Genomic DNA, 14588 nt, shown 5'->3' on the forward strand with positions numbered 1-14588 from the left:
TTTTATCCAAAGTTGCCAGGAGATTTATCTGACTACACCTCCTCATGTCATGGGGAGTTCTTCAGTGCAGAACAATCCTGCCCTGGCCCATCTAGGTCACCTGGGGGGAAGAGAGGGAACAAACACACCTAAAAAAAGACACAAGGAAGAGCTACAGTCAAAGGAGCAACAGTGCCCTATCCATGCCAGGCATCTGCATCTAGTGAAAGGACTTTTCTGCAGAGAAGTAAAGGGTGAGGGTAAAACTGGAGGGGAGGGAGCTGGTGGAAGTAGAATCTGACCTTCCTCATCTAGCCCGGCTCTCTGCCTCTCCTCAACCACTGTAGGCAGAAGCCCTGGGAGAACAGTTACCAGCACCTGGTTTATCAGAGGTAGCTGAAAGCTGAACCCTGAGAATCACAGCTGTCTCTGCTGTACCAGAGGCAGCCAAATCTCTGAAGTTAAACTCTGGAAGCCTGCTCAGGAAATTTACAGGCATCTTACCTTACCACAGACTCTGGGAGCCTGCTCAACCCAAGGGCCAGAGCTCTAGGAGCAACTTACCAGTTCTAGGATTTGGCTTTTGGCTGCTTTGGGTAGAGCCTGATCAACATGAGATTGAAACGCCAGGAACCTATATACCAGCAGCTGGCAGCCAAATCCAACCCAATGGAAGTTGGAAAGAATTATACTTAATAGGTAGACAATGACCATCTGTCTGGAGCAAAATAATTTTGAAAACTTAAGACGAGATCAGATTTTTCATATGGGAAAAAGATCTCAGATTTGAAAATGAACGAGATTAGACTGAAGGTTCCATATAAGTAAACGCCTTTAAAAATGTGCATTCTGTGGGAGAAGCAGTTCCAGCGTCAACAGTCTAGACACTTAGATACAGTGAACATTGCAGTTGGGAAAGTGCTCACTACCCACACACCCTCTACCCCAACAATTCCCCTTTCCTCTAAGACAGTTGGACACACTCTGAGACAACATAGCTACACAAACACACCCCTGCATTTGCATGTATATGTAGAGGGATTAGAAAATTCCATGAATGTGCTGTGTACAGCATCCTAAGCTTCCCTAAATAGTTGCATAGGATTTGTGGAGTGTCATGTAGAGGTAATGCTACATGAAGTTTTCAGTACAATTCTCAGTGTGTCGACTTAAGCTTCTGATGTGCCAGGTTTGAAATATGAGTTTGCTTTATAACAGGGGTTCTCAACCCAGTCCTAAGGACACACCTGGGGGGAAGAGGAGTACAGAATATTGTGCCAACTGTACTATAAGCCGAGATTCAATTTTTGGGCTCAAAATTCTCAGTTTATAGTCGAAGTATATACGGTATTTATTATTCAATCCAAAAAAAGTATAAAGTAGCACAAACAAAACTTAGCACAAAAGGTAACATGTCCCATATGCTTCCTCGGAACTCATGATTTTTCATATGTCCAAATCATGAAGCCACCCATCCAAATATAAAAATATAAGCTGAGAACATTCCCTCCCACCTCCCGTTTATATTCAAGTATTCCTCCCCCATCATGACCGGTATCTCTTTCCCTCATCCCTGTCCCTTATCCTCCTACGGTGACTGGCATCTCCCACCCCCCCCCCCACCCCCCACCCCGGTGACCAGCATTTCTCCTTACCAGTAAGCCTGGGTGCTGATGCTGACACACAAGTAACTGCAAGCAGGGCTGGTCCAAGGCCTTGAGCATCTGTGCATGCTGTAGGCCTGCCAGCTTCTGACAGTGGGAGCAGAGAGTGGGGTTAAATGGGCAGTATTCACAATGGAGAAGGGTAGTTAGTGGGGTTCCTCAGGGGTCTGTGCTAGGACCGCTGCTTTTTAATATATTTATAAATGATTTAGAGATGGGAGTAACTAGCGAGGTAATTAAATTTGCTGATGACACAAAGTTATTCAAAGTCGTTAACTCGCGACAGGATTGTGAAAAATTACAAGAGGACCTTACGAGACTGGGAGACTGGGCGGCTAAATGGCAGATGACGTTTAATGTGAGCAAGTGCAAGGTGATGTATGTGGGGAAAAAGAACCCGAATTATAGCTACGTCATGCAAGGTTCCACGTTAGGAGTTATGGACCAAGAAAGGGATCTGGGTGTCGTCGTCGATAACACGCTGAAACCTTCTGCTCAGTGTGCTGCTGCGGCTAGGAAAGCAAATAGAATGTTGGGTATTATTAGGAAAGGTATGGAAAACAGGTGTGAGGATGTTATAATGCCGTTGTATCGCTCCATGGTGCGACCGCACCTTGAGTATTGTGTTCAATTCTGGTCGCCGCATCTCAAGAAAGATATAGTAGAATTGGAAAAGGTGCAGCAAAGGGCAACTAAAATGATAGCGGGGATGGGACGACTTCCCTATGAAGAAAGACTAAGGAGGCTAGGGCTATTCAGCTTGGAGAAGAGACGGCTGAGGGGAGACATGATAGAGGTATATAAAATAATGAGTGGAGTGGAACAGGTGGATGTGAAGCGTCTGTTTACGCTTTCCAAAAATACTAGGATTAGGGGGCATGCGATGAAACTACAGTGTAGTAAATTTAAAACAAATCTGAGAAACTTTTTCTTCACCCAACGTGTAATTAAACTCTGGAATTCATTGCTGGAAAATGTGGTGAAGGCGGTTAGCTTAGCAGAGTTTAAAAAGGGGTTGGACGGTTTCCTAAAGGACAAGTCCATAAACCGCTACTAAACGGACTTGGAAAAAATCCAAAATCCCAGGAATAACATGTATAGAATGTTTGTACGTTTGGGAAGCTTGCCAGGTGCCCTTGGCCTGGATTGGCCGCTGTCGTGGACAAGATGCTGGGCTCGATGGACCCTTGGTCTTTTCCCAGTATGGCATTACTTATGTACTTATCTTGAGATGCTCAAGCCCCTGAACTGGCCCTGCTTGCAGTTACTTCTGTGTTAGCATAAGTGTCTAGGCTTACTGGTAAGGAGAAATGCCGGTCACTTTTTGGGGGGGAAGGTAGGAGAGTGAGAGATGCCAATCACCATAGGAGGATAAGGGACAGGGATGAGGGAAAGAAATACCGGTCATGAATGGGGAGGAATACTTGAATATAAATGGGAGGTGGGAGGGAATGTTCTCAGCTTATATTTGGATGGGTGTATATTTGAGTATTTACAGTAAAAGGAATAAATAAATATATAGCTAGATATATAATGTGTGTGAGTCTTCTGAGTTTATAACTGGATGGGAGTGACTTACAGGTAACTGAGTGATTATGGGAATGCCACCTCTAGGCTCAAAACCATTCAAGTTCTCTGGAGAAGGAATCTTCTATTTGTTACTGTAACCTTAGCAAGTGAGAGAGATCTGTGAGCAGTTTGCTGTCTGTACTGATTGATCTCCTCTTCAGTTTTACCCCAGGCTCCTGCACACTGACAGCTTACAAACTGACACCCAGTGGATATGAATGGGGTCGACAGAATACAGATAAAGGCAACAACCCCAAAGGATATCTACCATCTCACTATGAGCGAGTCCAAATGCTGCTGTCTGACAGGTTCCTGGGATTTTTTATGGTACCAGGCCAGGGGTCTTGGAACTACAACTTCATGGGTAAGTCATGTTACACTGCAGATATTCAGCTCCATGTGTTCTGCTGCCATTTACACTAGGGCGTAGTCCATTAAGAACAGACACAGGTCACACATACCTAGATGGGGAATGATCTGTTAATTATAAGCCAGTAAGCCTGGGATGTGAGTTCATAGGCTGTGTAAGCTACTTTAACTGTAGTGGGCTAAAAAGAACACCCCTGTTCCTCGGAAACAATTTATGCAGACCAAAAAATTTACTGTAAGATGGTATATACAGCATATTGCATCTCTGTTCCAGACAGGATTGCAATGTAATTTCAGAATACACTGCTGGTCTTAGTATTACTGTCACATCACTCAGGAGTGTCATCTTTTTTTTATTTCAGGGGTTCGGCATGACCCTAACATGAAATATGAGTTGCATCTGGCAAATCCCAAGGAGTTTTACCATGAGATTCACCGGCCTTCACATTTCTTGAATTTTGCCTTGCTGCAGGAAGGCGAGGTCTATTCTGCTGACCGTGAGGATTTGTATGCATAGAACTGTCCTATGGACATTGAGCAGTGTTTATATTCAGAGCCCTGTCTTCTCACAATCATTAGTCTGGTCCTGTGTACACACTAGCATGTATATTGTTTTGATCAGGCAGTTTCCTCTTGTTCCTTTTAGGCTTCAGTTCAATGAACTGGGGTGGAATCCAGCAATGCTGCCCATGGATTTTTTCCCCTGTTTTGTATTCTTGTCCCAACTTAGCCATCCCAGTCATTACAGAAATAGTCCTTGGCTGGGGCCGTGCACTAAGGCTCCTTCAGAATACTGCAGTCATGGGCCCTCTGTCTACTAGGTGCTGTTGAAGCAGTGCTCATAACCACAAGGGAAGAAGGGTGCACATCTGCAGCCCTGGCCAGCCTAACGAGCACAGTCCTGGCAAAAGAACTGAAAACCCATGTCCTCTGTACAGAATTGCACAGCACTATAACTGAGACATTTGACTGGCCATTTTATTTTGGTTATTGTTTGTGTGTTAATGTTTGCTATGAACCTAGAGAAGTCGCTAATGTATTTGTGAATTTTTGTATCAACAGATGCATCTTAATGATTAAGAAATGTGCAGTTTAGTTCAAGATATTGGTTCAATAAATTTTTATAAAATGGAAAAGTACATTTTTGTTTACTGCCTTGTGTGATAGTAGCTTTTTCCTCCTGGTCTGAGTTTCCAGCTCCAACGGAATTGTCCTGTCCTGGGATGTGATGGTGCTGTTATCCAGAGTTTTGCTTATTCTCACATGTGGGTCAGCATCCATGGCAGCCCAGGAACTGGCAAATTGTTTCAAAGCAAAAATAAAATAGTTTTGCCAGAGCATTCTGGCGCATGAACCGCACATGCGCGGACAACTTCCTGCCCGTCGCTTCAGCGTTCCCGCTCAGTTTTTTCTTGTCCGCGGCGGAGAGACAGCGTTCTTCGTTCGTCTCTTCATTTTTTGACCCAGGAAGAGTCTTTCGACGATTTGTCATTTCTTTAAAAAAAAAAAAATTTTTCAAAAAAAAATTTTCCGCCCGTATTTTTTTCTTATTTTTTTTAGACCTCTTTTATAAGTTTTCTTTCTTGTTCGAAGCGGCCGTCTTTTAGGCCGCTCGGTCGGGTCTTATCCCTTTTTTTCTTTTGTACTTTTCTTCTTTTCAAAGGCACAATCGCGTCTTTTGATTTCGCCGAAGCCATTTTTTCTTCCATGTCATTGAAGACACCCAGCAGCTTCAAACGTTGTACTTGGTGCAACCGGACCATCTCGGGTACAGATACCCACACTTGGTGTATCCAGTGCCTTGGGACCAACCATATCCCAGCCACTTGCAGTCTGTGTCTCCACATGAAGAAATGGAAACAAGCGTCTTGAGAAGCCCAATGAGAGAAGCTTTTTGGGGCTCAGTCCTGTCCTTCATCAGCGGCATCAACATCGAGGGAAGCATCGACATCGGGAGCGAAGGTAATGGCTGCGGAATGACCAACTCATGCTGGGAGCAGTGAGGCATCGAGTGGGTCTCCACCTGTCTCGAGACCTCCTGTTATGCAGGCCCCCTGGGACCGACCTTCGTCGGACCCGAGGACGTGAGGATTCCACGTCTTCTTCATCGGTACCGAGGAGTCTCGATGACGGGCGTCGAGTGAAGGCGAAGAAGCACCGTCATTGTTCTCCTTTGACACACGGTGCCGGGAGCTCCGAGGCGTCGAAGAATTCGGCACCCGAGAAGCGTCGGGGCTGAGAGGATCGCTCTCCCTCTATTCAGGAGGTGCCGATGTGTCGGTCTAGCAGCTCGGTACCTGCTCCCGAGCCTCGACAGATTCTGCCACCGGCTCTTTTACTGACCCCGCAGCCTTGTCCGACGGTGGCTCTCGACGAGCGCATCAGGGCCCTTCTTCTGGAGGGATTGCTGTGCCAGTCAGTTCGGTGTCGGGGGTGCTTGTGCCTTCTGTGCTGTCTGCTGCTCGCCTGTGGTGAGGTCCCCGACCCCTGTGCCGTCTGCAGCATCTGTGTCAGCTGCCACCTAGGTCGACTCCCCTTCGACGTCGGTGGAGGAAGCTTCACCGGAGTCCAGGCAGGAGTCGACTTCTCGGCACCGCCATCGAGGGCATCATTCCTCGGCGTCGAGGCAGGCTTAGTATTGGACTGCTCTGAGGGAGGGTCTTGTCCGACACTGAAGATGAGCGTTCGTGGGAGGAAGAGGAGGATGCCAGGTACTTTTCTTCCAACGAGTCCTTTGGGATTCCTTCTGAACTTTCCTCTCCACGAGAAAGGAGACTTTCTCCACCGGAGAGTCTATCCTTTATCTCCTTTGTCTGGGAAATGGCTGTGGCTATTCCCTTCCCTATGGAGGTTGAGGATGAGCCATCCTTTTCCTCCTAGAGGAGGCTGCAACTGCTCCTTTGCATAATGTACTGAAGGAAGTCCTTATGCGGAACTGGTTGTTCCCTCTGTCTAATCCCGTGATCCCGAAAAAGACCGAATCCCAATATCGGATCCACGGGGAGCCTGGATTGATGAGGTCTCAGCTACCTCACAATTCCATGTTGGTGCTCCACTCTCAAAAGAGCCAGGAGCACTAGGGACTATGCCTTGCCGCCCCCAGGCAGAGAATCTAGAACCTTGGACTCTTTTGTGAGAAAGGGCTTATCAGGCGGCTATGCTCGCTGCCAAAATCCAGACTTACCAGCTCTTCATGAGCATCCACTTGCGGAACTCGGTGAGGCAACTGTCTAGCTTGGTTGATGCACTCCCTCCGGAGCAGGCTGAGTTCTCGTCAACAGCGTGCGCCTAAGGCCACTGTGGCTCCCCAGCAAAAGCAACGGACGGGCTTTTGACTGGCTCCAGTTCAGCATAGCCTCAGTAAACGTGTCCATACCGGACGACTTGCCGGTTGGGGGGCAATTAATATTTTTTCACCAAAGGTGGCCTCTTATAACCTCCGACCGGTGGGTTCTTCAAATTGTCCGGTTAGGATACACCCTCAATCTGGAATCCAAGCCTTCAAATTGCCCACCGGGAGCTCAGTCCTTCAGCTCCCAGCACAAGCAGGTACTTGCAGAGGAACTCTCTGCCCTTCTGAAGGCCCAAGCAGTCGAACCCGTTCCACCAGGGGAAGAAAGGCTGGGATTCTATTCCAGGTACTTCCTTGTGCAAAAGAAAACAGGGGGGGATGCATCCCATCCTAGACCTAAGGGCCCTGAACAAATTTCTTATCCGAGAAAAGTTCAGGATGGTTTCCCTGGGCATCCTTCTTCCCATGATTCAGGAAAACGATTAGCTATGCTCTCTGGACTTAAAGGAAGCTTACACACATATCTCCATACTTCCAGCTCACAGGAAGTATCTTCAATTTCGGCTGGGAACACAGCACTTTTAGTACCATGTACTGCCTTTTGGCCTGGCGTCTGCGCCCAGAGTGTTTACCAAATGCCTAGCTGTAGTCGCAGTGTTGCTACGCAGACTGGGAGTACATGTGTTCCCTTATCTCGACAATTGGCTGGTGAAGAGCACCTCGAAGGATGGTGTTCTGGAGTCCATGCGGATGATTTGGGTGCTAGAGCTATTGGGGTTCGTCATAAATTATCCCAAGTCCCATCTCACCCCAGTCCAAAAATTGGAATTCATTGGAGCTTTGCTGAACACTCAGACAGCTCAAGCTTATCTCCCCGAGGCAAGGGCAGACAACCTTCTGTCCCTGGTGTCTATGATTCGAGCATCTCAGCAGGTCACGGCTCGTTAGATGTTGAGACTCTGGGGCACATGGCCTCCACAGTTCACGTCACGCCCATGGCACGTCTACATATGAGATCAGCTCAATGGACCCTAGCTTCCCAGTGGTTTCAAGCTGCGGGGGATCTAGAGGATGTAATCCATCTGTCCACCGACTTTCGGAATTCTCTTCAGTGGTGGATGATTCGATCCAATTTGACCATGGGACTACCATTCCAAGTTCCTCAGCCACGAAAAGTGCTGACGACCGAAGCATCTCTCCTGGGGTGGGGAGCTCATGTAGATGGGCTCCACACTCAAGGAGCCTGGTCTTTTCAGGAAAAAGGTCTGCAGATCAATCTCCTGGAATTAAGAGCGATCTGGAACACTCTAAAGGCTTTCAGAGATTGGCTGTCCAACCAAGTAATCTTAATTCAGACAGACAATCAGGTTGTCATGTATTACACCAACAAGCAGGGGGGCACCAGATCTCGCCCTCTCTGTCAGGAAGCCATCCAGATGTGGCTTTGGGCTCGCCGTCATGGCATGTTTCTTGAAGCCACTTATCTGGCAGGCGTAAACAACAGTCTGGTTGACAGGTTGAGCAGGATAATGCAACCTCACAAGTGGTCACTGAACATGGACGTCCGCCAGATCTTCCGAGCGTGGGGCACCCCCTCGGTGGATCTTTTTGCCACTCAGATCAATCACAGGGTCCCTCAGTTCTGTTCCAGACTTTAGGCCCACGACAGGCTAGCATCAGATGCCTTTCTCCTCCATTGGGGGACAGGCCTTTTGTATGCGTATCCTCCCATACCTCTAGTAGAGAAGACATTGCTGAAACTCAAGCAAGACTGCGGAACCATGATCCTGATTGCACCCTTCTGGCCTTGTCAGATTTGGTTCCCTCTTCTTCTGGAGTTGTCCTTCGAAGATCCGTGGAGATTGGACTGTTTTCCACCCTCAGAACGAGGGGTCGCTTCTACATCCCAACCTCCAGTCTCTGGCTCTCACGGCCTGGATGTTGAGAGCTTAGAATTCGCCTCCTTGGGTCTTTCAGAGGGTGTCTCCCGAGACGTGCTTGCTTCTGGGAAAGACTCCACAAAGAGTTACTCTTTCAAATGGAGGAGGTTTGCCGTCTGGTGTGACAGCAAGGCCCTAGATCCTCCTTCTTGTCCTACACAGACCCTGCTTGAATACCTTCTACACTTGTCAGAGTCTGGTCTCAAGACTAACTCCGTAAGGGTTCACCTTAGTGCGATTAGTGCTTATCACTGCCGTGTAGAGGGTAAGCCTATCTCTGGACAGCCTTTAGTTGTTCGCTTCATGAGAGGTTTGCTTTTGTCAAAGCCCCCTGTGAAACCTCCACCAGTGTCATGGGATCTCAACGTCGTTCTCACCCAGCTGATGAAAGCTCCTTTTGAGCCACTGAATTCCTGCCATCTGAAGTACTTGACCTGGAAGGTCGTTTTCTTGGTGGCTGTTAACTTCAACTCATAGAGTCAGTGAGCTTCAGGCCTTGGTAGTGCATGCACCTTATATCAAGTATCATCAACAGAGTAGTCCTCCGCATGCACCCTAAGTTCCTGCCAAAGGTGGTGTTGGAGTTCCATCTTAACCAGTCAATTGTCTTGCCAACATTCTTTCCCTATCCTCATACCCGCCCTGGTGAAGACAAGTTGCACACCTTGGACTGTAAGAGAGCATTGGCCTTTTACGTGGAGCAGACGAAGCCCTTTAAACAGTCCGCCCAGTTTCTTTTGATCCCAACAGGAGGGGAGTCGCCATCGGAAAACGCACAATCTCCAATTGGCTAGCAGATTGCATTTCCTTCACTTACGCCCAAGCTGGGCTGACTCTGAAGAGCCATGTCACGGCTCACAATGTTAGAGCATGGCTGCGTCAGTGGCTCACTTAAAGTCAGCCTCCATTGAGGAGATTTGCAAGGTTGCAATGTGGTCATCAGTCCACACATTCACATCTCACTACTGCCTTCAGCAGGATACCCGACGCAACAGTCGGTTTGGGCAGTTGGTGCTGCAGAATCTGTTCGGGGTTTAGAATCCAACTCCACCCCACTAGACCCATTTTTGTTCTATTCCAGGCTGCACTCTCACTTAGTTGTTTATGGTTTCAGGTCAATCTATGTTATGTCCTCGCTGTTGCAAGGCCTAATTGACCAATGTTCATTGTTTTGAGTGAGCCTGGTTGTTAGGGATACCACAAGCAGCCTGCTTGTCCTTGGAGAAAGTGAAGATACATACCTGTAGCAGGTATTCTCCGAGGACAGCAGGCTGATTGTTCTCACAAACCCGACCACCTCCCCTTTGGAGGAGTTGTTTATTATTTGATTTTTGATTAAACTGAGTGGGAACGCTCACGTGATGGGCAGAAAGTCGTCTGCACATGAGCGGTTCGCACGCCAGAAGGCTCTGGCAAAACTTTTATTTTTGCTCTGAAACATTTTGCTGGTTCCTGGGCCGTCGTCTGCACATGAGTGGTTCACGCAAAACTTTTTTTTATTTTTGCTCTGAAAAATTTTGCTGGTTCCTCGACAGCCGTGGACACCGACCCACATGTGAGAACAATCAGCCTGCTGTCCTCGGAGAATACCTGCTACAAGTATGTATCTTTGCTTTTCTGTAAAAATACATATTACAGACTTAACTTTCCTAAACCAAATATAGAAGGCATGGAACCACTGTTAATCAAATCTGCGCCGAACCCACCAAACCAAAAATAGAAAGCAGAGGAGGAGGGGTGCCCAAGGCAATTTGGGGCTTCCCATAAGTACTTCCTGCCAGCTTGTGAATTTTCATTGCATGGATTTGTGGTCTTTAAGGTTATAGAACTTCTCCCAGAAATCCGTTACCTCTTGAAGAGGCTGTAACTGCACAACAAAACCAAGGTTTCTGTGTCTGCCACTCTATGGGAGCACCCACAAATCATGACCATAACTCTGTGGCCCTGTCTTGAACTAGTCCCAACAAGGCAATATGGAGGATCCAACCTAAGGAGAGCCTAAAATCACTTACCTTCATTGTGTGAGATTCACCTGCAGTGAATTCATCTGGGAGCTGTTAGGACCCACCTAGGAATGTTCAAAACCTCCCTCTGCTGCATAGTTACCTGCCGCAAGGCTTCAATGGCCCCATCAGAGGGACACTGGACCCAACACAGAAGGACTTAGGTCATAGAACCACTATATATAACTACCTGGAAAGAGAGCCTATAGACAAAGGAAACAGTGTTTCAAAAGGGATTCAGATCTTTCTACCATAGGGGAAGTGGGGTCCCAGAATGTTGTGTGATGTTCCAAGATAAGGATAAGACCCCTTAGGTGATCCAACACCATATCCTCTTCATTATGAAAGGACTATAAATTCATTGGTCTTAGCCACCTTAAGGCTAGAATCGGGGGGGGGGGGGGGGTCTCAGCCTCAGTAGATCTCTTCTCTAGCTATCAGATGTAATAGGAAGCACTTGGAGGGGGTAGGAGAGGCCTTTGACCACCCAGGAATATAGGGGCCCCCTACAGCTTACTCTCTCTCAAGGGCTATCTGGAGATCAAGTCTTAGAAAATAAGGGTTACCAACTCAGTCCCAAACAACCTCTTCTCTAAGGCAATCTCTCTCTGTCTTCTGAACTGGCTATCTCCGCCTCCTCTACACAGTAACACAGTAAGTGACGGAAAAATAAAGACCTGTACAGTTCATCCAGTCTGCCCAACAAGATAAACTAATTTTACTTGAGATGCGATACTTTATATGTATACCTGAGTTTGGTTTATTTATTTATTTAGATTTTGCTCACATCTTTTTCAGTAGTAGCTCAAGGTGAGTTACATTCAGTTGCCGTCTGTGGAATGCTCTAGCATCCCAAACATTGTCAAGGTCATCCTGTACTTTCTCCCATGCGGAGACACAGATTAGAGCTAGGAGGGGCTCAAAGCAAAACCTGGATGTACTACAAAAGCAGGAAACAGCCCCTCCCCCTTCCCCAAATAGATTTTGTGTTTGTTAAACTATGCTCAGACTGCAGCAACTTGTCCATGCATCACAGGTCTAATCTGGTCTTAAAAACATTCTGTGATGCTCTGCTTGCTCCCCTAGGTGAAAAGAAGGGGAGGTGAGAGAGGGAGGAGCAGTCTGATGTATATGAGGTCCCTTTTTACCAAACAAAACAAACAAAATGGCTGCTAAGTCCACTGATACAAGTCTACATGGCCAACAGATTAAACAGAAGCCTGGGGTTTAAAAAAAGTTTGGATAGTTTCCTAAACGAAAAATCCATAAGACATTTTATTAAAATGGATTTGGGAAAATCCACTGCTTATATCTGGGATAAGCAGCATAAAATATATTGTACTGTTTTGGGATCTTGCCAAGTACTTGTGACCTGGATTGGCCACTGTTGGAAACAGGATACTGGGCTTGATGGGCCTTTGGTCTGTCCTAGTATGCCAACACTTACAAACTTACGATTCTAATCAAAAGGCCTGAATTTCCTTGTCTTGGAGCCCCAACCCAATTTAAAACAGGTAGACTCTCCACTGGCTTTAGAAACCTCCAGCATGAATAAAATGGCAGCTGTTCTACCAAGTCTGCCATGACCATAGAACGGTTTCTCAAAATCACAGTCCTACTGCAGTGTGTCTTCTCTCTGACACAGCTGTAGAGTGAAAACTGATCCCCCAGAGCCAAAGCAGTTGACAAATTCTGCTCTTGTTCACTGCCCTAGCAGTACCTAATATGCTTACCTTAGAGTGGGAGCTGTGTTTGACCCTGCATCTCTCCTCTCCCTACATTCCAGTCAGGCCAAACTCACATCTGTACACTAAATGCTAAGAAGCCCATAGCATTTAGCGCATGTTAATTCCATTAGAATGTGCTAATCTTTAGTAAAAGGGCCCTTTAGTGTTTATCTTTATGCCGCCACCCCCCTCCCCCCGCATACCTCCAAACTCCACCACCCTGGCACTAGCAATAGTTCTGTTGGTAGGGAAATGTTGCTTGTGATGAGAGAAGCAAGTGCACATTTGCACAAAGACCTCTTCATCAAATGGTGGAGGATAGAGCTTTGTTAAGAGACCCACTGACAGACAAATGCAAGAACCACTTTTGTGTGGAGAAAAAGCCAGTGCAGGAAGACAACCACTATCAGAACTGTGTAATGGGAAAACTAGCAAAGGAAGGCAGGGAGCCTCTGGTAGGGTAGTGCATCACTACCACCCATCTCTTTAGAGCCATTCCCCTTAGGTTGCTGGATATAATTCTTTACTTTCACCAATCCCCCCAGACCCCACAGTGGGATTCACACTCCTGCTGGCTGGAGAAAAGCAGTGGCAGTGCTTCGTATCTGTGATTACGTGGGCAAGTAAAAAAAAAATTTAAAAAATAAGGAAAGCTTGAGCGGATGAAAGAATGGGATAGGATGCTGGAAGGATGAGCAAATGAGCTGCTGCCATCTGGACAGGAGGGAGAAAGCAAAATGATTTAGCTGTAATGGTGGTTCTCTATGAACAGGAGGAGAATGGAGCTGCAACATTTGGGTGATGTCATCCCACGTATTTCTATTCCAGGCAGTATTGCTGTCCTTACAAAACTAAGGAAAGCCCAAGCTAGGGTTCCTACACTGGCAGAAATCCTGCCTTCTGTTCAGTCACACAGCTTAAGAGTTGCAGGGCAGGATTGTATGACTGCATTCTCCTGTCATCCATGCAGAACTTCCATTACAGGTCAGCAATCTTGCTTTCCCTGTGGACAAGCAGGAGAAAGATTGAGCCACAACATTTGGGTGATGCTAAAACTGAGGATCAGTGTTCTTAATGGTTGGTGAACTGTACAGAGAAGAAGGGTGGAGGTCAATATGAACTGTCCAAAAACAGTATCCTCTTAAGGAAACTTCCAAACAGTTTTAGCTTATTTTTCTTTGCTATGCTACCTTTAACCTTCAGTAGCAAGGCAGTTTATAATTACAAACAAAAATTCTGAAAGAAATGGATGGGAAAGGCACTCCATCTAGGTCAAGTGAGAAAAAAAAAGAAGCCCCAAGAACAGAGGGAAACAATGCTAAAAAGCTCACAGTCTAATAAATCTCAGATGTGGCAAAGGAGAAGGATCGTATGTGGGAAAGCCAAAGATATAGATTTATGGATGAAGAAGGCTAGGGTTTGTGGTCCTTCAGCGGTGGGCTCTGCATTAGGTACAGCAGGGATAGGGCAGACAAGGACAGCCCCAAGAGAGGTGTGCTACTTGCCCTCACCAGGACTCATGCAAGTTCAAGCAATTGTGTGTAGTAGCAGGGCCTGACTTGCCATAGCAAAATGTTGCAAGAGACAAAGAGAAGATTCTGTTGAGTAGCTCAAGTTAGGGGTTCCTGAATGGGATAAGCCCCCACCCCAGTACAACTCTGCAGCATTATTCTATGACTAGCAAGATACCACAAAGTTAAGGAGGTGCTAACATTGTGTGAAGGTTCAAATTATTTTTTTTATATACTGCCTGCAAGCCATCAAAGTAGTATACATTTAGGTACAGTAGGTATTTTTCTGTCCCTGGAAGGATCAAACTCTTGAGTTTGTACCAGGCAATGGAGGGCTAAGTGACTTGTCCAAGATCACAAGAAGCTGCAGTGGTCTTTGAACTGGGGTCCCCTGCTTCTCTAACCAGATTACTCCTTTATCCCACTTCAGGGAATGTCTCTTCATTTGGGCAGCATGATATGAGGAGGTGGTGCTGGAGAAACTGCAGATTGAGCTGCGCCTGGGCCAAATAATGGGTCCATTTGCAGATTACT

At 46.7% G+C, this 14588-nt stretch overlaps 1 protein-coding gene across 3 annotated transcripts in view; it reads left to right on the plus strand.

Moving 5' to 3' along the window:
• Positions 1–4710, plus strand: part of PRPF8 (pre-mRNA processing factor 8) — an 87828-nt gene extending 83118 nt beyond the window's left edge. For 2 of the 3 annotated variants that reach the window (XM_030186195.1, XM_030186193.1), the window contains exons 42-43: positions 3374–3576; positions 3944–4710. In XM_030186195.1, coding sequence (XP_030042055.1) covers positions 3374–3576; positions 3944–4098 — 358 coding nt within the window. In that variant the 3' untranslated portion in view covers positions 4099–4710. The remainder of the gene's footprint in view (positions 1–3373; positions 3577–3943) is intronic. The other variant, XM_030186194.1, reaches the window with a different exon arrangement.
• The last annotated feature ends 9878 nt before the right edge of the window (positions 4711–14588 follow it).

The sequence above is a fragment of the Microcaecilia unicolor genome, chromosome 13, assembly GCF_901765095.1.
Source record: "Microcaecilia unicolor chromosome 13, aMicUni1.1, whole genome shotgun sequence".
Lineage (NCBI taxonomy): Eukaryota > Metazoa > Chordata > Amphibia > Gymnophiona > Siphonopidae > Microcaecilia > Microcaecilia unicolor.